This window comes from Physeter macrocephalus, chromosome 14 (assembly GCF_002837175.3).
Source record: "Physeter macrocephalus isolate SW-GA chromosome 14, ASM283717v5, whole genome shotgun sequence".
Lineage (NCBI taxonomy): Eukaryota > Metazoa > Chordata > Mammalia > Artiodactyla > Physeteridae > Physeter > Physeter macrocephalus.
In genome coordinates, this window is record NC_041227.1 from 47,989,052 (window position 1) to 48,009,678 (window position 20,627).

The following is a 20,627-nucleotide window of genomic DNA, read 5'->3' on the forward strand; positions in this document are numbered from 1 at the left end:
CTCAGCGCTTCTTTAACACTCCTCTCCCAGGGCCACCACAGTCCGGTACAAAGGGAGGAACCTGCGGATCAAAGCGCCCATGTGCCGTGCCCTGAAGAAGCTCTGTGACCCGGACGGTACGTCAGACATGGGCTGGGCTGGGCCGCGCACCTGGGGCTCACTCCCATCGGGGAGGCTCGCTGTCTGGCTCCATTTAGTGATGGCCAGGCTGAGCTGGAACACGGCGGCTGAGCCTGCGTGATCCAGTCCTGCCAGCAGGCAGCTCCTGGACCCGAAACCCCGTGTCATAGCGGTGTGTCCTCTCTTGAGTCAAGTCCAGCTCAGAAGTCCCAGCCGTCCTCAAATGGAGCATCCGAGGTGTCGGGGCGAGTCTCCCATGGCCGGTCCGTGGCTCTGGTGTAGCAGATGTGCAGCTGGCCATGCTGGCACCTTTAGACCAGGTCCTTGCTGGGGCTCCTGCCAGTCCCACTTTCACTGAGGGCTGTTTGCCCCTTGCTCCTCTCTGGGTCCCTTAGCTGTCTGGCCAAGGACTTCATCTTCTCATCAGGGTCCGTCTGTGCCAGGCTCTCACGGCCCCTTCCTGTCGTAGGCTTGAGTGACGAAGAGGACCAGAAGCCAGTGCGCCTGCCCCTGAAAGTCCCCGTAGAGCTGCAGCCACGGAACAACCATGCCTGGGCCCGCGTGCAGAGCCTCGCACAGAACCCGCGGCTCAGGTAACACACCGTGCGTTTTGGGGGAGCGAGCTGCGAGGGACGGGGCTGGAGGGGCGGTGTTGGGTCCCTGGGTGAGCAGCAGACACCACTCCAGTATTCTGACACCACCTGGGGGTAGTGTGGGGGATGCCTTTAGATTAAGATAAAATTCACATAATATGGAATTAACTGTGAGCCCTTTTAAGGGGCCCGGTTCAGGGGTATTGGGTACCTTCACAGTGTTGTACAACTGTGACCTCTCTCTAGTTCCAGAAATTTTCAGCCCCCCGAAAGGAAACCCCATGCCCACTAAACGCTCACTGTGCATCCTCCTCCCACTTCCCAGGGCACCACTGGTCTACTTTCTGGCCCTATAGATTTGCCCGTTGTGACATTTCATGTAAATAGAGTCATATACTGGTCCTTTCTGTCTGGCTTCTCTCAGCATCATGGTTTCAGGGTTCATCCATGTCGTAGCCTGCATCAGGACTTCATTCCTTCCATGTGTATTTTTATTTTCTTGGGTTTAATTGAGTCTAGACCCGCCCTCTTGACCCCACAGGGAGCTGGTAGAAGAGAAGGGTGTGTTGTACCAAGGCCCCTGTCTTGGTTGAGACCTCATACTGTAGAGGGCACTCAGGATCTCTGTTACTTTTTCTTGCAGTTTCTCACGAGTCTCCTGTTATCTCAAATTAAAGAGTTAGTTTTTAGAAAAGGAGCCAGCGGCTCTGCGGGGACATTATGGCTCTGGCCTCGAGACCCCCTGGCATCATCTTCTTGCCGCAGCCTCTGGGGCTCCTAGAAGGTACCCCCGCGTCCCAGCCTCCCATTCCGCATCTGTCTTTTCTCTGTAGGATGATCGTGGAGCTCCATCGAAAGGTCTCCAGCCTCATCGAGTTCCTGAAGCAGAAGTGGGCACTTCATGAAGTGCGAGTTGTATCCTTTTCCTACTAAAGCCACCCCCAGGCTCCGCAGCACCTGCTGCCTGAGAGTGAAGTCTCCTTCTCATCCTGGAATTGCAGCGGGGCCCCCAGGCATGTAGCAGCTGTGCCATGAGATGGTGTAGAACCAGAACTAAAACCCATAGCCCCTCATCCTCTGGGTTTTGGGTCTGAACCCCCCTTTTGACCTCCTTGCAGTGTTAGAACTCTGTCACAGCAGCCGTCCTTGCTGTAAGTGGCTGCCATCTGGCCCACAGGGTGTGGCCGAAGCATCCCTGCCAGCAGGTTGAACAAAGTGACCGAGGACAGCCCCAAACCTACATCTTCGTGTCCTTGGCTGGCTTGTAGCCCTGCCTGGTTCCCAGCGAGGAGGGTGAGTGTTGGGTGTGGAGCCCGGAAAGAAGGAAGTACCTGTCATGTCTCCCCGCTGGACCTCAGGGTGTGAGCTGCTACAGGTGGTTCCTTGACGGTGTGCTCAGCGGAAGACGTTTGAGGAGCAGCTGCAGGACTCGTTCACGGAGCCGTTGCAGGAGAAGGTGGCACTGCACCTGTTCCCGGGGGAGAACTGCACCCTGACCCCGCTGCCGGGTGTGGCCCGAGTGGTGCACTCAAAGGCCTTCTGCACGGTGCACTGGCAGGAGGGCGGCCGGTGCAAGCAGAGCACCAAGGACACCCACACGCTGCCCCCAGCCCAGATCCTGGGCATCCAGAGCGGGCAGGGCACAGCCAGGGGCCAGCTGAAGTGCCCACGGGGCGGCGCCGAGGCCAAGGGTGGGGGGCGGCCCCCTCCCTCCACCGACGCTTTGCAGAGCTCCGGGGAGAGTTCCCCTGAAAGTGCCCCTGGGGAGGGGGCTGCTGCAAGTTTCAGCAGCCCGGACGCCTCCGACAGGCTTCCCCCTGGGCCCCAGGATGCTGGGGGACGGCTTGAGAAGACCCCTGCGGCCGCTGCTGCAGAGGGTGGGGACGGCCCTGCCCGAGAGCCCGGGGCCCTGGTGTGTGCCTGCGGCCAGCTCCCAGACCTGGAAGATGAGCTCTCCCTCCTCGACCCCTTCCCCCGCTACATGAAGTCCTGTCAGGACCTCATCATCCCTGAGCAGTGCCGCTGCGCAGACTCACGGCCCTCAGGGTGCCCCTCCCCAGAGACCCTCGTCCCCAGCAGTGCAGAGGTGGCCGACCTCACCCGGGCCAGGGCACCATCCCCTGTCCGCGTCCCGCCCGGCCCAGAGCCTCAGCCCAGCCCCGGGCTCCAGCCGGACGTTTGCACTAAAGACTTGGCGGACGCGCCTGCGGAGGAACCCCAGGAGAAGGCGAGCCCCTTGGACCCCCCGCCACCTCAGGGTCAGCCTGCCGCCAAGCCTCCGAAGGACGTCCCTGCCAGCCGGTTCGCCCAGCAGCTCCGCGAGGAGGGCTGGAACCTGCAGACCTCTGAAAGCCTCACGCTGGCCGAAGTCTACCTCATGATGGGCAAGCCCAACAAGCTGCAGCTGGAGTACGACTGGCTGGCAGTGCTGGGCCCTGAGGGCCAGCCCCCGGGAGGGCAGGCCCAGGGCTCCCGCGCCGGCTCCCCGCCTACCACCTTCCACAAGCAGCGCCTCCTCAGCTGCCTCCTGAAGCTCATCTCCACGGAGGTCAACCCCAGGCTGGTAAGTGTGGGTCAGAGCACAACCCTTTTGGCCCCCCAGGGGTTCGTGGCTGGGTGGCTGGGGTCCAGAGAGGAAAGACCGGCCTTGTGGCAGGTGGTCTGGGGCCCCGCGGGCTCCTTGGAGGAGGTGGTCCGGGGGTCGCCTTTCGTTCCCTGGAGTGGGCTGCACAGAGCACGTGGTAGGGGCTCTGGTTCCCTGCAGTGCGGGCCCTCGTCCCGTGGGGCTCACACGGGCTGCACCTTGCCCGGCTCCAGAGACGCCACTGAGCCCAAGTGTGTGGGCCAAGGGGACAGAGCCTGGGACAGAGGCGCAGAGGTGAGGTGGCAGCCATGGTCAGGAGCCGAGCTGGGCTGTGAGCGTTGCAGGTTTCTGCAGCAGGAACGGCGAGGTCGAGTGTGTGCTTTGGAAAGGCCGTCCTTGGAGGCCAGTGGAGGTGCAGCCTGGGTGCAGGGAGTGGAGCTGGGAGGGGCTGCGCTGGGTGGGCTGCACCCAGGAGACCCTGTCGGGAGGTGTCTGGTTGGAGTGGTCTCAGGTTCCTTGAGAGGCTCCTGTGGGGGGCAGTGGCTGCCATGGCCCAGGGAAAGGGCACCCGGCCAGATGGGCCTGGCCACGGCTTGTAACCGCCCCTCCCACCCCTGCTCGGAGGCCGGCCAGCAGAGCCCACACGTGGGCTGGAAGGTGCTGCAACTGGAAAGTCTAGTGCGCTCTCTGGGCACGAGAGCAGTGTCCTGAGGCAGGTCTATCCCGAAAGGCACATGTGCACTAGAAGGTGAGGCTCACAAGTTCCAGGAGGAGGCGCCGAAGCTCAGCGTGGTGGCCTCACAGGAGTGGGGTTCGGGTCACAGTCAGAACCAAACTCGAGGCGCGCCCATGTCACCACTGTGACATGTACCCGCCTCCTGCTCCCCGGGGCAGACAGCACGTGGTCTGTGTTCTGCCCCATTTCCTGGAGCCTCTGCCCTGGGCTCCTGCCCACCATCTTCCGGTGGCACTCAGCAGAGCTCGTGGTGGGGAATGAGCGCCACCTGGGACCGGCTCTCGTGGGGGTGGGTGGGGCCCAAGGGCCAGCAGTGGACTTTGAATTCAGGTGTGGATGTGACCTGCGGGCAGGCGTGGGCAGTATTGCAGTGACCGGACAGAGATGATGAGTTTAAAACTTTTTCAAGTTTGGCTTTTGGAGGGGTCAGGAGTGGAGACAGGGGAGACCGGAGCATGTCCAGACCCCTAGGGAAGGAGGCTGGGCCAGGCTGGCTCCCGAGGAGGCGGGAGTTCTGGAACACGGCCGAGGTGCTGGCCTTGGCCTCAGCCTTAACTGGGAGAGGAGAGTAGAACAAGTTGCAAGTGCAGAGGATGCAGAGCAGGGCGCTCAGATCTGTGGCTCCTGAAGCGGGGTCCCTGGCCAGCAGCCTCGGCATCACCTGGGAACTCATTAGGGATGCAGGTTCTTGCAGCCCAGGAGACTGTTTTGAAGAGACACCCCCACGCCCTGCCTGGTGATTCTGATGCAGCTCAGGTGTGAGATAGAGGACCTTGAATTAGAGATGGCCTGCCTGGCCAGGTAGCCCCTCCCTGCGATTTCTCTGTAGGTGGGACGCTGACAAACACATGCAGCTGAGGCTGGCGGGCACTCAGGTGGGAGGTGGGGGTGTCGAGATCCAATGAATAGAGTAGGAAGGGACACAGCAGGGGTCCAAGGGAAAGGAGAAGGTGGGTCAGGCCAGGGCGAAGGGCATGGGAGACACAGGAAGAGGTTCAGGGTAGGTGGGGCTGGATGAGAGCATGGGGAGTGAGTGCTGGGGAGAACTGAGGGGGCAGGGCAGGGCAGGGCAGGATGGTGGAGTCATGGGAGAGAACAGGTGAGTAGAAGGGGTACCTCTATGGCCGAGGACCCCAACACTCGGTGACAGCCAGGCGAGTGGAGGCAGCGGCCTCAGGTAGGGGCACACGAGGTGTGTGGAGGTGGAGGTTTTGACTAAGCAGAGGACTCCTTGGCTGTGATTGTGTTTGATTTTAGAAATTTATCTGTATTGCCTTCCTCTGACTCACAGTCAGAAGAAGCTTTAAGAAGGAGAGTCCCTGTCGCTTGTCGCTCAGCCTCCCGTCCCGTCACGGTGCAGGGGGACGCCCTTTCCGTGCCACCGCGGCAGTGAGCACAGAAGGGCTCCTGGAGGACAGCGGTTGTTCCCCTGAGGGCCCGGGGGCACCAACCTGCACACATGGAGTGTGACCCTGGGCCCTTTGCTGTCCCGTCACACTCCACAAGCGTTGTTCCGTGCTGAGTTTGGCCAATGTTTTGGCCTGTTTCTGTCCCAGGCTCCAGAAGCGAACACTGGCTCCACGGCCTCAGTGAGGCCCGCCCAGGAGGAGCAGTCGACCACGCCCCCGGGGAAGGTGGTGACTGTCAGCTCCCGCAGCCCACGCTGCCCTCGAAACCAGGCTGCCCTCCGTCACGGCAAGACCTTCTCTCCCAGCTCCGCACCTTGCTCCTCAGGTGAGGCTCAGACGGCCACAGGCGGCCTCGTGGGTCCTTGCTGGGCATTGCGGGCTGCACAGAGCCGAGAGCTCCGGGCTGCCTGAGGCCTCACCCCACTCAGTCAGCTGCAGTCCAGCGGATGGTGTGGGGTACAGAAATCACTGTCTCCTCAAGGGGAGGGTGAGCACAGGGCCCGTCACAGAGGCTCTGGGGTACTGGGTGCGGAAGCCGACAGGAAACATGGGGGACCCTTGCCAGTCTGGTCACTTTGGGGAATTTGGCTTTGTGAGGTCAGCAGCAGCCTCCATATCATGCCGAGTTGGTGGCTTAAAGCATGAGAAAGGTTGGTTCTTTCTGAGTCTTACAGGGACTGTTTTTCTTTACATCTAAAGTATTAGAATAAAGAAACCTTCAGTTAAAGGAATCCCCAGCAGTTGAACACAAGTCTTAGAAAGAAAGATGGGCTTACCTGCTGGTCCATGGTTGTATCTGGGAAGTAATTTAAATTCAGCGTCCTTTTTTGGGTTACGTGGCACATAACCCTAGGATAAACATGACTCGTTTCTCTGAGTCATCAGTTTACTTGCTTAGTTTTTTTTTTTTTTTTTTAATAAAACAGATTGTCATGGCTAGAATCGGTAATTCTGCATGAATTTTAAAGAATAAGGCTGCTGTGGTGTCAGGCTCCCCACCTCCTGCAGTTCTTGTTTTCCGTTTCCCTCCTGACCTTTATCCTGTTTCCTTGCTGTGGCTCACGAGGGGGCAGCAGCAGACTCTGAATCGGTTGTCTTTAAGGCAAAGGCACGTTCCTCAGGCGTCAACCGGTGGTGGGCTAGCTGGGAGCCTGTATAGTCTTTGCCACCTCCCTCTGGCTTTAAAGTTTTGTTATTTCTGTGAACTCTTAAATATCCACACTCTTCCTCAATTGAGGATGCTTTTAGCCCAGTGCGCCTGCAGTGCTAGAATCCAGACAGGTGCTTAGAAGACCTGTTCTCTGGACTCTGTGCGTGTTGATTTAACCCCACAGATTTGCAAATAAAGAATAAAGAAAGGGGACCTGTCCCTACCATGAAGTGAGGGTGCTTTGCAGTAACGCCTATGATGATGAAAACAGCAAGGAGAGTCCCCAGATAGTAGTTCCTAAATAAATATTTTCTGTCTTTTTATCTCTAGGTTTGTTTTCTGTATAATTAGAGATTTAGACCAAGGATCAGCAGACCGTGGTCCACAGCCTGCTTGTTGTAAATGAAGTTTTATTGGCACATGGCCACATCCACTGGCTCACGTGGCTGCCTTTGTGCTGCAGCTGTAGAGCTGAGTTCATCAGAGACTGTGAGGCCCTCGAGGCTGACTTTTCTTGTCTGTCCATGTCCAGAGAACGTTTGCTGACCTCTGGTCTGCACTAGATGATCTGGAAGGTTCTTCTAGCTCTGAAAAGTCTTTGAAGGTGAATCTGCCCTTCCCACTGAGATCAGCAGAGATCAAGGAAAGCTCTGATCTGCTTACATGGTGGGAACTAGAATTTCAGGGAGAAAGGGAGAAAAGCAGGTTTTTACAGCATTGAGATATAGGAATTCCTTTTAAGGACACCAGAGAGGTCGTCAAGGATTCCTTTCTGATTTTCTTCCCGGTGGAACCCCTCCCATGCTGGAGGCGTTGCTGGGTGAGCACCATTGTATCTGTTCTCCCTTCTCTTTCCCTAGGTTTGAGAAACCCCCCGAGGCCCCTCTTGGTGGCTGGTCCCTCCAGTGCCGGAAGCAGTGACTCAGATGGTGGCCTTTTTGCCGTCCCGACAACGTTGCCGCCCAACAGCCGACACGGGAAGCTCTTCTCTCCCAACAAGGAAACAGAATTGACTTTCCGTCAGCATCTGAACTCCATCAGTGTAAGTGGGGCCCACGCCTCCCTGCTGTTGGGCTGCCCTGTGTGTGTGGAGAAAACACTCTCAGGGTCAGTACTGTCTTCCTCACAGATGCAGTCGGATTTCTTCCTGCCAAAGCCCAGGAAGCTGCGGAACCGGCACCTGCGGAAGCCGTTGGTGGTCCAGGTCAGGAGCCCATCCACATCTGCATGTGCCTGGCCTCAAGGGCTGGCCTCTCCCTCCCACCGGCTGAGCTGCCCAGGACACGCTAGTGTCCTCCTGTGTCTCAGGTTTTCATGTGAAGTGGGGAGAATCCCTGCCCCTTCTTTTCTTCTTCTTAACAGGATAAAGTAGTAACAGTGACCCTAACTGTACCTGAAAATAAAGGTAATCTTGGTACAGCATGAAAACTGCTTGCAAAAAAGACAGAAAGTTCTAGGGATTTGGGTTCCAAGGATGTCCCAGATTGGAATATATGTGAGGACTCTCAGAACATCTATTTATAAGTATGTAGTAAATGGAAGCAATTGGCAAGGTATATGGATTGGCCAGAGGCCAGACCTCTCCCAAGCTGGTAATGAACTCTGAGAGGACCCGTGGATGCCACCTGCAGACCCAGAGGGGTGATCCAGGGATGAGAGGCACAGGAGAAAGAGGGCATTTTTATTTGGAGGTAAAAAGATAACAGAGGTGAAGCTGAAATTCTGAAATAACTATGGGCCTGGAAATTTATGAATGTTTTTGAATTAATGCATAGGTCTCCTTTTGTTAGACTCAGAAATCTCTTCCTCTCTTGGAAGTAATTTATTTAGAAATGAGAGATTGCATGACAGATTTCAGGAAGGAAAATTTATTCCAAGTCCCACGGGTTTTTTTGTGCAGGCTAATTCAATGTTAGGGCATTTAATTTTGGTATATTTGGTTAAATATATTAACCCTCTGCCCTGGGCATAGGAGCACACTCCCTGGCTGAGAGGATACCCCACGGCCCAGGGTCGCAGCCAGGGTGCCCTCAGCTGCCTGTTGTTGTTTTGTTTGTAAACAGCTTTATTGATATATAATTCACATACTATGAATCCTACCTGTTTAAAGCATACAGTTCAGGGTTTTTAGTATATTCACAGGGGTGTGCAGCCCCCACTGCTGTGTCATTCCAGAACATTGTCATCACCCCAAACAGAAGCCCGGCCCGTTACCTGCACTGCCCCTTCCCCAGCCCTTGAGCCACTTCCTGTCTCTAGGGATCGCATAATTTCACATAAATGGAATCACACTTCATATGTGGTTCTTTCACTTACTGTTTTTATAAAAAGTTTCATTGGCATGTGGCCACGGTACTTCATTTCCCTGCTGTCCATGGCTGCTTTCACACCACCGGGGTGGACTTGAGTAGCTGTGACAGAGACCGCGAGACCCAGAGCCTGAAGGATCTCCCACCTGGCTCTTTCAAAAGAGGTGTGAGGCTGGCAGGGGACACCAGGGCCCGTCACCTCGTGTACAGTCACCCTGCGGCACCTGGCAGACCCTTGGGGAGCCCCAGTGGGGCGAGAGCCCAGCTGTGCACCCAGAGCTGCAGTGCCTCTGGACACTTCCGGCCTGAGAGATGCTTTCTGTCAGTGTTTCACCTCAACAGATAACAGTGTCGGCAGTGAACTCCATTTCCTCTTAGGTGGTAGTCGTCACACCATGAAGGCGCCCTGAGCACATTGGGACCTGATGGTTCACACATGGGAGCCCTGGGCGTGTGACAGGGAGGAGTGGGCACCAGACCGTGGATGGGGTGGAGGGCCGCATGGCTTTGGCCCCCTGCGATACAGGCGGCAACTTGATTTTGTTCACCCAAACGAGGGGTATATTGTAACAGTCCACATCGAGTGGTTATAAATATTTATCGGACTAGTTGCATTCCAGCCAAATCCAGATGTTCTAGATAAAAGGTGGATTGTTCTGACAGTCCCCCAGTTTTCCCTGGGGAGCTTCAATTCCCTGGGTTCTTTTCAGAGAGGACCCAGTGTTTAGGGGTCTGGGGTCTACAGAGCACAGCCATCCTCAGACTGTCTTGGAAGCCCTTGTGTCAGCAACTCTAGAACCAGAACCCCCATCTGGTTACACTCAGCTCCCTCGTCTCTAGAACATCCCTTTACAATCCAGCACTTGTTTCCTGGGTGATTTTCGGTATTGAGGTCTTTCCATCACCTGAATATTGCCAATTTTCCCTCCACAGAGAACACTGCTTCCTAGACCGTCTGAAAACCAGTCCCACAATGTCTGTTCCTTCTCCATCCTGTCGAATTCTTCCATAACTGGTAAGTGCTGGGCCTTCTCAGGGAAGGTTTCACTCCTTACATGCGCAGCCCCGTCTTTGGGAATTGCAGGCATTTGTTCCTGTGGCCCTTTGAGTGACATTTCAAGCCTTCCTGGGTCCGTTCTATCAACATTGGCAGCAGGGCGGCAGGTGTGGATCCCTGATTGGTGGTCCACAGGCAGCTTCCTCCCAAGGTGGGCTCAGACGGCCCTGGTTGGGGTGCTCTGTTTGGTTCAGTTTAGAGAAGGGTCTGTGGTCAACTCCATCCATGACGTCTTCTTGTCAGGCATTTTATTGGACAGACATGTCGTTAGGGTGTGCGACTCACGCTTTCATGGGTCTGTAAGCTCAGTGGGGCCCTCGCTCTTTGCAGTAAATCTTATACAGTGAGACTCCTTCAGTGAAACACACATTCCATGACTTACCTTTTTATCGGTCTTGATTTTCACAAGACCCAGACAATTGCTCATTCTCACACCTACTTTTCAATGGCAGAAAGCCTGCCAGGAAGGAGCCAGGTTGCAGAGGCAGCACCTTGATCCTAGTCTGGTGCTCTGACCCCCCTCAGAGGAGCCTGTAGCTCAGCTCAGGTGTGACACACCCTTAAAGGGCTGTTCCTGTGGGCTGACAGTAGTGACCGCAGCCATTCAGCAGCCCCCAGGAAGCACAGTGGTGCCGCTGTCACGGGCGACAGTGCTTTCTCCCCACCGGGGTCCTGTGTGACCATTGACTTCCCCAAGTTAGCAAGTGTTGGGACGTTTGGTGGTTTCCAGCTCGGCTTCCATGATCCGGATGGTGGCCATGAAGGGGAGCTCTTGCAGCCCCCGCCGTGTGGCAAGAGGCCATCAGCTCGTGTGCCTTGACGCGTCTGCTTCCACTCTCGTCCTCACAGGGAGAGGCTCCTTCCGGCCCATTCAATCCTCCCTGACCAAAGCGGCTCTGTCCCGGCCGATTGTGCCCAAGGTCCTGCCACCCCAGGCCCCAGGCCACCTGGCCAGTAAGTCTCTGCGACTCTGCCCTGGCATGAAAATGAGGCCTGCACACGGGTTGTCCCCTCTGGGGCGCGTTTCAGGACATCAGGAGACAAAGACTTGCACGTTGCTTCTGTTGCCAGGTGCTATCGACTTAGCAGCTAAAAGCGCCGGCATCATCCCTGGAAGCCCCCTCCCTGTCCTGGATGCCGACGGCTTGTCTGGCATCTCCCCGCTGTCTTCAGATGAGGTGACGGTGACTGTCTCGGGGCAGGACTCCACCGGCACCCACCAGAATGGAGACCCCATCCCCGCCGTAGGGGTGAGTGTGTTTAGAAGGGCTTCTCTGAGCTGCCACCAGCTTCTGGGATGGGATGGTCAATCTCCAGTCCTAGTTTGAAAGCCAAGGCATGAGCTGAGTTCGTGCTGGACTCCAGCTCTGCCTCTGGAGGGGACGGGCCTGCTGAGCGAGAGGAGCGTCACTGAACAGGGAAGTCTCAGCCTGAGTTAGACCATGTGGCGCAGCAGGTGGGGTGGGCTTGCCATGTGACCCAGGGAATCCGCAACTAAGATGGGCATGGAGGTCTGCCCACAGCGAAGGTAGCCGGCCTGAACAGGAGGTCTGCCCGCAGTGAAGGTAGCCGGCCTGAACAGCAACGTCACCAAGTTGGCTGTCAGTCCACCCCTGACTCCCTGCTACTTGGGTGCTGCCTCAGCGGGCCCTGCTCTGCAGCCCCGCTGGCACTCCAGCTCCTCCGGTTCCCCCACCTGTTTGAGGGCTGCCTGAGGTGGGCAGGGCAGGCGACCACTTAGGACTGCAGAGCCCAGCCCTGCCTGAGGACCCTGAGGTCGACCTCTTGCTAAGACTGGAGTTGACTGTGAATTGACAAATGGTCTCAAGTTTGGGGACGTGGGGGCGCATATTCTGAGAGCAGTGGGCTTTCCTGTGCTCCCAGGGAGAGCTCTCCAGCCTACACCCCTGTGCTCCTGCCTGTTAGGAGCCGTGGGGTGGAGCGACTCTCCTTAGGAGCCAGGTGCCGGGCCAGTGCTTACTGGCATATTCCTGGTGTTCTCGTAGGGCACAAGCGACCCGTTCATCAGTGTCCCCTCGAGGCAGGAGACGGTGGCAGACAGTTTCCAGGTAGAGTGTGCTGTTGGCTGCTGAGCAAAGTAGCTGCCCCAGGACCTCGTCCAGCGCTGGGCCCCACCCTCGTGGTCCTGCTCGTGGGCCCGGTCTTCCTCCCCATGATGCCCAGCAGCTGTCCTTCCCCGCACCTTGCCTCCTTGGTGCACACGCGGCTCCCATCTCAGGCTTCCCTTCTCCCCTCTCAGGCTGGCTGATTGAGACACAGTTCTGGAAGGACTAAGTGTTCTGGAAGGACTAAGTTTTCTGGGCCGGGTAGGAGGAGGTCGTCAGCTGGGGGTGGAAGCAGATCCAGGCCACCTCGGCCCGGCCTCCCAACTGTGCCATCCCTCGAGGGTTTCAGGAGAATGAAGTTCCCTGAGTGTGTTTCTCGCTGGAAGGATGAGTGACCGCTGGGGTCACTGCCTCTCTGTTGGTGTCCCCGTCACTCAGTCACTGCTCTGAGGGAGCAAGGTTGCTTTTTCATTGCTTGGTATGGACTGTCTGCTCTGTCGTGTCTCAACAGTATCTGTCTCCGCAGAACTCGCCCGTTCTCTCCTTATCCGAGCTGTCCAAGGCTCCTCTCCACAACGGGCTCTCCACACCGTTGCCCTCGTCGGAGGCCTCCAGCACCCGGCTCTCTCCGCCCAACGTCTCTGCTCTGCTGGACATCTCCCTGCCCGGCCCGCCCGAGGACGTGCTCTCACAGGGAGAGCCCGCCACGCAGATCAGCGACTCCATCATCGAGATCGCCATCAGCTCTGGCCAGTACAGTAAGGAGCCAGGGTGCCTCTGCACAGCCCTCCTGGAGTCAGTTCTCCCAGGGGCCTTGACCTCCCACCTGAGTGTTTGCCAGCATCCAGGCACCTTGCTGTCCAGCTGTCCTGGGCGTTGAGCCTCTGCACCTACAAGGCACTGCCCAGCCTTGGCAGGGGCAGTGCAGGCGGACAAAGCCCGTACAGGACCTGAGCCTGTTCGTGGTCTGGTGGGGCTGCCCCCGGCCTTGGGAGATAGAGCGGGCCCACGAGGCGTCTCCAGCCTGGGGATCAGGCGGGGCCGTCTCCTTGTCGGTTCTGAACCTGGGTTGGACACCTGCGGGGTTGTGGGTTTTAGGAGGGGTTGGACTGGTACATGTGGGCCTTGGCTCCCCCAGCCTGTGGGGACAGTGCTGTGGGGCAGCAGTATGGTGGGCGCCAGCTGGTAGAGTTCAGGCCGTGGATTCAGAGCTAATAGCTGGTAGCATGTGGCCGTGGGCTGGTCACCGGCTCATTAGAGCCTCTTCTCCTTAGCAGTGTGTTTGGAGCCACGGACATCTTGCAGGGCTGTCCTCAGCAGCAGGAGAGGGTGTAGGTGACGCCCTCAGCACAGGGCCTGCCTCCATCTGCTGTGGCCAGTGTCATTCTCTGAAGAAGGGCACGGGTCCCTGCTGTTGGGGGGCCCAGTGGGGTCCTGGGCCTCCCAGTTCAGCAGCGCATGCCACGCCACTCCGTGGCCTTCTTGGTGGCAGGTGGGGGAAGTGGGGCTGTCCACCCCTCGTGCCGGCTCTGACCCCAGATTTTGGTTGACAGGTGAAGGAGTCCCTCTTTCTCCAGCAAAACTGAACGGCAGTGACAGTTCCAAGAGTCTCCCTTCCCCGTCCAGCAGCCCCCAGCCAGACTGGATCGCCTCCCCGACCCACGACCCCCAGTGGTGCCCCAGCGACCCCACGGACTCCTCACTCAGCAGCTTGTTTGGTGAGTCTCTGTGGAGGGCAGCCAGAACGAGCAGAGCCAGAGGCTGGACTCTACATGCTCCTGGCAGAGAGCCCCTCCAGGGCCGTTTCTTGGTATTTAGGGGATTTTTCTGCATCAGTTACATGTGGGAAAGTGCCCAGGCCCCAGTGTGCAGGTCACTAGGCTTTGGCAGATGTGTAAACCCCGTAACCACGGCCACGTCCATCCTGCGGTCAGTCCCTTGTGCCCCTCCCCCCAGGCTCACTGCCAAGGGCAAGGTGGGAGGAGCCGGCGTGTTGCGCCCTTTGCTCCCCTCCTCTGTTCTGTGGTGGCACGGCAATGACAGATCGGAGCCTTCACAGGATGTGTTCATCCTCGTCGCCACCGGTGCCTGTGGGACGGGAAGGGGCTATTAGGGAAAGACGCACCAGCTTCGGTTTCCTGCACAGAGGAGCTTCTGAGGCACATCTGGGGTCCGTGCACTTTGCATTTGTTGAGAGCAGCCAGGGTGTGCACCCTAGCATGGGGCATGCTGTTTGCTGACCAACTGGGTCAGCACCGTGTGGGAGCACCACACGTGACAGCCCTGAACAAGCCAGGGGTCTGGTCTGGGTGGTGCTGGGGAGCCAGCCCCCAATGCGCATTTCCTGCTCAGAAAGTCACAGAGAGCAGTGCAGACTCTGCAAAGTTGAACAGAAATCATGAGAAATTGGAAACAACCTTACATTGAGGTAGGGGTGGTGACCAGACAGTGGAACACTGTGGGGCCCCTAGAAAAAAGAGATAGACTTTCCCGTGCTGCAGGGGACTGTCCAAGGCTCACCATGGGAGGAAAGCCAGGTATGGCCTGATGCCTCCGTCTGGAGCACTGTGCCCCCGCGAGCAGCGAGATGCCTGCGGGGCCCGGCCTGGCCTCCCTGGACCAGTCCAGGCCTAGCCGGCTCAGGGCCTCTCCTTCCTCTCTGCAGCGAGCTTCATCTCCCCAGAGAAGAGCCGGAAGATGCTTCCAACCCCCGTTGGGACCAACAGCGGCACCTCCCTTCTGGGCCCCAGCCTGTTGGATGGCAACTCTCGCGACTCGTTTGTGTCCCGGTCCCTGGCTGATGTCGCCGAGGTAAGCGCACGACCCTTCCCCCAAGCCTGGGTACCAGCCTCCATCCCAGAGCTGCCAGACCCTCTGGCAGACCCGTGTGGTTACTCAGAACTGCTCGCCAAGACTTACACGTCAGGAGCCGTCATGGACAGAGCCCAGCCTCTGACTGCTCCTGAGAGGGAATCTCTGCCAGTGCTGGGCCAGCATTTGTCCCGCTGGTGGCAGGTGACAGACCCTGAGTCACGGCTGAGCCCGGGGCTCTGAAGGCAGCTCTGGGTCTTATGTGTCCTCCACTAGCTGTGTGACCTCGGGCAGGGACTCTGCGTCCCCCTGCTCAGTCTCCTGATCTGCGGAGGAGAAGAGGTGGGAGTGGCGGTGCCATCGTTGCTGCCACCTGACAGAGGGGACCCTTGAGCAGCACCTTGGTGTCGTTGCTCGTGGCTGACCTGCCGAATGGGGGGAGGGCTTCTGCAGAGGCTCTTCTGCGATCACGTGATGCCCCAGGAGTCATGCTGTGGCAGTGTGTCACCTCCATGTTCTTCCTGGAATGCAGCATCCCTTCTTTTCTTTGTCCAGGCCGCTGCCTCACACAACCACCCAGGCCTCCATCCCACTAGGTTTGAGTGCTGTCTGTGGGCAAGCAGGGCTGAGGGAGTGAAGATGGGTACATTTAACTAAGACTCCAGGCGTGAAGTAACAGGTACTGTAGGAGTTTAGACAGAGGCTGTGCTGAGGGGAGAACCTAAGTCTAGAATGCCCCTGGCCGGCCCCCAGCTCATTGCTGAAGTCCTAGAGCAGCATCTCCCCAACACCGGCTCCCTGGGCCGTCGAGGCACTTGTAGGGGGCCCTCGAGCATTTCATAGTCGATACTCGGGGGGAACCTGGATCAAACAAAGCTCACACAACTGCTTCCCAGTATGCCTCAGCTTCTCGGTGTCCGGACGTGAATCTCAAGATCCGAGGGGATTTTGAAAACAAATTTCAGTTTTTTTGAAATTCCTTGCAGTAAAAAGTTTAAAGTTCAGTTCATCCCGTGCTCTCCTCAGAATTTTCCGAAGACTTCTCATTTGTATTTGTTCATTACATCAAGTAGTTTGTTAATGAATATTAATTAATTGAGGGCCTACTAGATGCCGGGCACTGCTACAGGCCCAGAATGGACAAATTAAAGGCCCCATCCTCATGAGGCCGACAGTCCGGTCCAGCGCGGGAGGAGACAGTAAACTCCCTGGCTCTGCCCACAGGACAGTCCTAATGCGTGAGGCCCCACTGTGCACACTCTGGTCTCCTCTGCTCTCTGCCTTACTCACTGTCACGTCCACCATCTTTCTTGTTTCTTGAACAGCCGGCTGTTCCCACCTTAGGGCCTTTGCACCTGCTGTTTCTTCTCACGGGAATGTGCTTCCCTTGTGTCTTTACATGACTTGCTCCCACAGTTCTGCTCACACCCTGCCTCAGAAAGCCCTCCTCTGACACGCAAGCCCGTGGCAAACTCCCTCCTCTGCTTTTGTCTCCTTCAGGCCACCCCACGGTCCCTAGTTCTGCTGCCTTCCCTCTGCCTCTCTGTCCACTGACCGTCCTCCCCGGGGACCCACCACTCTGACCCGACAGTTGGGTGGCTGAGCTCACAGTGCATACTTGTCCACAGAGCGAGTGCTCACAGTGACGGAGGTGATTCTGAAGTTGTCCCTGGAGTGCGGGGGCCGCTGTGACATGGCTGCCGGGGGGACTCTCACCCTCATTGTAGAGGGAGTTGCACTTAAGTCCGGCCATGGTGGCCAGCTGCCTGCTCACTCGTCTCCCCGTGTCCTCTCCCATAGGTTGTGGATTCCCAGCTGGTGTGCATGATGAACGAAAACAGCATTGATTACATATCCCGGTTCAACGATCTGGCCCAAGAGCTGTCCATCGCTGAGCCTGGCCGCCGAGAGGTTCTGTTTGATGGCGGTGGAGGTGGCCCCCCGGTCGGTGACCTGTCCCAGTGACTGTGCCTCACAGCTGGGGCAGCCCGGAGGCTGCGGAGGACAGCTTACAGGGTTGGTGGTCCTCGAGCGCCGTAGGGGTAGCCCTCTTTAGAAGAGAGAAAACATAAATCAAGCCCAGACTCCCAAGAGACAGTCTGAACAGAGGCACCTCTGCACCCAGAACGTGCAACATGCAGACAGCCATGTCCCAGCAGGCCGAGGCAGTGGTGGCCAGGCGATGAGGGAGCGTCCTCGGCAAGGCCAGTGTCAGATGTGGCCCTGGCATCGGAGCCACCCCCTGCCAGGAGCATGTGTTAGGGTCTGCGTGGTACCCACGCTTCTGCCTCGGTCATTGTGTCAGACGTTCCAGGGCGTTTTCTTTCTGAGAGAAAGGAGTGGTGGGCCTGGCCGTCGTCGTTATGGCCTGGGAGCTGTGACCTCCCACTCTCTGCAGGGAGGCTCCAGGGCACTGCTGCCTTCTTTGCGCCAAACCCACTCCCTGCTCTGGTTTTTCCCTCTGCAGTGCGAGGACGGGGAGGACAGCTGGGCATGACCTGAGACAGCGGACACTGCAGAGGACATTCCAGTCACGGGGCAGTGGGAGGGTCCCAGGGCAGCACAACTGGTGCCACCTCCCCAGAAATCCTGACCATGGCCTAGTGCTTCCTCATCTGGAGCTTTTGTTCTGACTGACTCAACAGGAAGGGGGAAAAGAATCATGTCTTATGCGGGTTGTGTGGACTTTTAAAAAAATCCCGCTAAGCTGGTCAGAAAATGTTTTTCTCGTATTTTGAGAATTAGGAGACATTGGAGAGGAAGAACAGGGTTCCTGTTTAGTTGGTTTCTTCCCCGCGTCTATCTGCAAGTTTCTTCTCGGTGATCTGAGATGTTATTTCTCTCTATTAGGGTGATCCCCAAGCTCTCATTTGACTACAGATAAGACTTTCCTGATGATCTTGAACTTCTAACATGTTCCTGCCTAGCATTTTGGACAGATGCCATTTGCAGGGAAAGTTCTGTCTTCCTTTCCTTGGCATCAGTGCAGAGTATGCCCCAATGCATATGTATAATCCCTTGCTTGTATATCTGCCTCATGGTCTCCTGTTTCTCTTCCTCCTGTTCAGGGAATCCAGGCAAGGGTCAGACATCACGTGCAGTCAGGGTGCGCTGAACCCACATCTCTCTGGTGTGCTCCTTGAGCCTCCTCGGATGACCAGCTGTCACCATCTCGGGTAGTGCAACATCCAGTCTTTCCTCAGAATGGAGTTAACACAGCTCCTCTGCCTTCTCAATCTTGCAGGGCCAAACACACAAACCACCATCCAGGCACACCCCGTGTGGCTGGGCACCAGTGCTGTGGTGTTGGGGCACCACCCCACCTGCTGCTTACCCCTGCCTGGCAGTCGCAGTCAGTGTGGCTTCTTGAATCCGCCCCAGCCCACTACTGTTAGTGTTCATCACCTTGCCTCTCTCCCAGCTCACTGTGGACCGGCAGCCTTCGAGGCCAGCTGGGCCCTCTCCTCTGGTTCCTCCCCCTGCCCGCCCGCCCCCTCCACCCCCCCGCGAAGAGATGAGCCAGTGTGCAAGGAGAGGGGAAGGTCCTTCGCGAGTACAAGCAGAGGGGCCGCTCTTGATCCTGCCGCCTCCCCAGCGTGGTCGGCTGCTCCAGGCTGCAGGCCGGGTTGTCCCCTCCAAGCCACGGAGGAAGCAGGACAGTGGCTTCCAGGCGGTAGCTTCCTTCCTTCCTCTCCAGCTTTCCTCAGAGCTCTTGCCTGTCACGTGGCCTCCCTCTTTCAGATCTGGATTTAGGCACAAACATCACTAAGAAAAGCCTGTGTGGGCAGCCCTCCTGAGCTCTTGAGAAAACAGTCCCAAAGCTCTGGAGGTCTGAAAGAAAGGGATGTGGTACCACTTTAAGAGAGATAGACAGCAGTATTTGAGTCCAGAGTCTCTTTAAACTAGCTTGTGTTTTGTGATCAATGTATCAGCTTCCTGAAATTAGCACCTTATTGAGCCAAACAAGATCAGTAGGTCTGTCTCTGGGCATCCGACCCGGTTAGATCCACAGTGGATCAGGCCAAGGTTAGGCCACTGCCAGCTTTCTTGTATTCCCACTGTCTGGGACCAGAGATGCCAAGTAGCAATACCGCATCAATGCCGGGGGCAGTGCCCAATGGCAGTGGGCACTGCGCCAGGGACAGTAGCGATCCCGAGCTGCTTATCCATCAGGGGACACCCCACAGTAGTCTGGTTGGTAGGTTGGCACCTGTCACCTGGTGGACGTCCAGCAGGAGGAAAACTCTGGAGATCTGGATAAGACTTTGTCGGCCCTTTATTCAGCAGCACCTCCCTCTTGGGTCTCCCGCACAGACTTCATTTGGGAGTAGCTGACTGGCCAGTGTCATCCAGTGGGGAGGTGAGTTGTGGAGGAGGGTGGCTGACTCTTCTCATCTGTAATAAAGCTGACATTTCAGAGAACCCTGCTTCTCTAGCAACCAGACAGGTATAAACATTTGCTTGCCATATTAAGGAAAAACGGTGTCATCTGTAGCATTAAAATGATGGATGCCTTTTCTCCCAGCCTAAATGATTATATATGTATGAAAATAAGCAACTTATGTTAAAGGCTGGAATTTTTCAAAAGACCCAAGCAGAGACGCCTCCCACTTCTGCGTCTCCCTCTGCCCTTCCAGCGGAAGTTGTGATGGTGTCAGTATACACCTGTGGCTTCCTTTGTGCATTTGAGCATGTTGTGATTAAGACCAGGTCAGTTTCTCAGAAAAATCTTCCCCTAGTCACTCTAAGGTTGTCAGGGATCTTTTTGCTGATTCATCTCTTCTAAAGATTGAGACTGAATATCTTCGGTCTCAAGGGAGTTGTTTTTGCCTTGATTCTTCATTGTGAATATCCAGTGATGAGCATTCCATTCTTCAGAAGGTACAGAGGCAAGTTGAAGTTCGTGATTCCACATAAGGTTCGTGATGGCATTTTTCTCATCCCTCTGTGTCTTCTGGGCGTAGGGTACTTGCTCAGGGAGTGGGGGTATTTGGAACCATTTCATTGGTTGATCCACTTGCTTTCCCACCTCAGTCCCATTCTCTAGCATTCTGTATCATAGCCTCATTACTGGTGGTGTCTTTTCAGTTTAATAGCATCTTTAACTAGATCACACCATTGAATCCAAACGTGTGCAAAGAACAGTCATAGAATGAAAGACACTTGAAACAAGTGGAGGAGGAAAACAGCAGTTGCTTTTTCTTTTTCTTTTTCTTTTAACATTGAGATCTATCAGATGCATTTAGGAGGTAATATGGCACTTTGTCTTAAGAAAAAAAAGAAAGAAACCCACAGCAAACCTTTCCTGACTTGTCAAAACTCTCCTAATCCTACAGTAACTTGTAAGTCGTGTTAGGTGAGGTAAGTCTTGGAAGCACTACAGTAGCCCATGCCCTTTGTTCTGTAACAGGATAACCGGATCTAGAGCTTCTGGGCAGCAGAACTTATTGCTGTTTTTTATAATAATCGTTAAGCCATATCATCTAAGGTTTTCGGCTTGTTTGAGATGTGAATTTGTTTTATAGATTATAAATATACATATACAGTGTATGTATAAAGCAGAATGCCTGTCCTTCCTGATTATTTTTTGTACCATATTGTAAATTATATTATTTATTCTTTACCAATTTTGGGAATAAAAGGTGTTTGGTTATTTAATATAATAAACAAAAGCTGTTAAACTTCTTATGTTTAAATTTCCAGTTCAACTTGTAAATCTGTTTTTATTATTGTGCATAAATACATACTAATACTTGATCTAATAATTACTGTTGATGCTTTTTTCTTTTTAA

General features: G+C 56.0%; 1 protein-coding gene across 10 annotated transcripts in view; it reads left to right on the top strand.

Moving 5' to 3' along the window:
- CRAMP1 (cramped chromatin regulator homolog 1) overlaps nt 1-20,554 on the top strand; it is a 62,424-nt gene extending 41,870 nt beyond the window's left edge. Inside the window, exons 7-21 of one of the 10 annotated variants that reach the window (XR_008619112.1) lie at nt 31-116; nt 590-713; nt 1,547-1,628; nt 2,113-3,276; nt 5,590-5,767; nt 7,453-7,634; nt 7,722-7,796; nt 9,835-9,916; nt 10,808-11,208; nt 11,965-12,027; nt 12,536-12,782; nt 13,578-13,742; nt 14,690-14,835; nt 16,636-16,851; nt 17,303-20,554. Coding sequence is in view for 9 of the 10 variants with exons in the window: in XM_028498479.1 (XP_028354280.1) it covers nt 31-116; nt 590-713; nt 1,547-1,628; nt 2,113-3,276; nt 5,590-5,767; nt 7,453-7,634; nt 7,722-7,796; nt 9,835-9,916; nt 10,808-11,208; nt 11,965-12,027; nt 12,536-12,782; nt 13,578-13,742; nt 14,690-15,078 (3,238 nt within the window). In the remaining variant the exon portion in view is untranslated. Of the gene's footprint in view, nt 1-30; nt 117-589; nt 714-1,546; nt 1,629-2,112; nt 3,277-5,589; nt 5,768-7,452; nt 7,635-7,721; nt 7,797-9,834; nt 9,917-10,807; nt 11,209-11,964; nt 12,028-12,535; nt 12,783-13,577; nt 13,743-14,689; nt 15,079-16,335; nt 16,416-16,635 lie in introns of those variants that run through there. The other 9 variants (XM_028498481.2, XM_028498480.2, XM_007100106.4 and 6 more) reach the window with 9 other exon arrangements.
- The last annotated feature ends 73 nt before the right edge of the window (nt 20,555-20,627 follow it).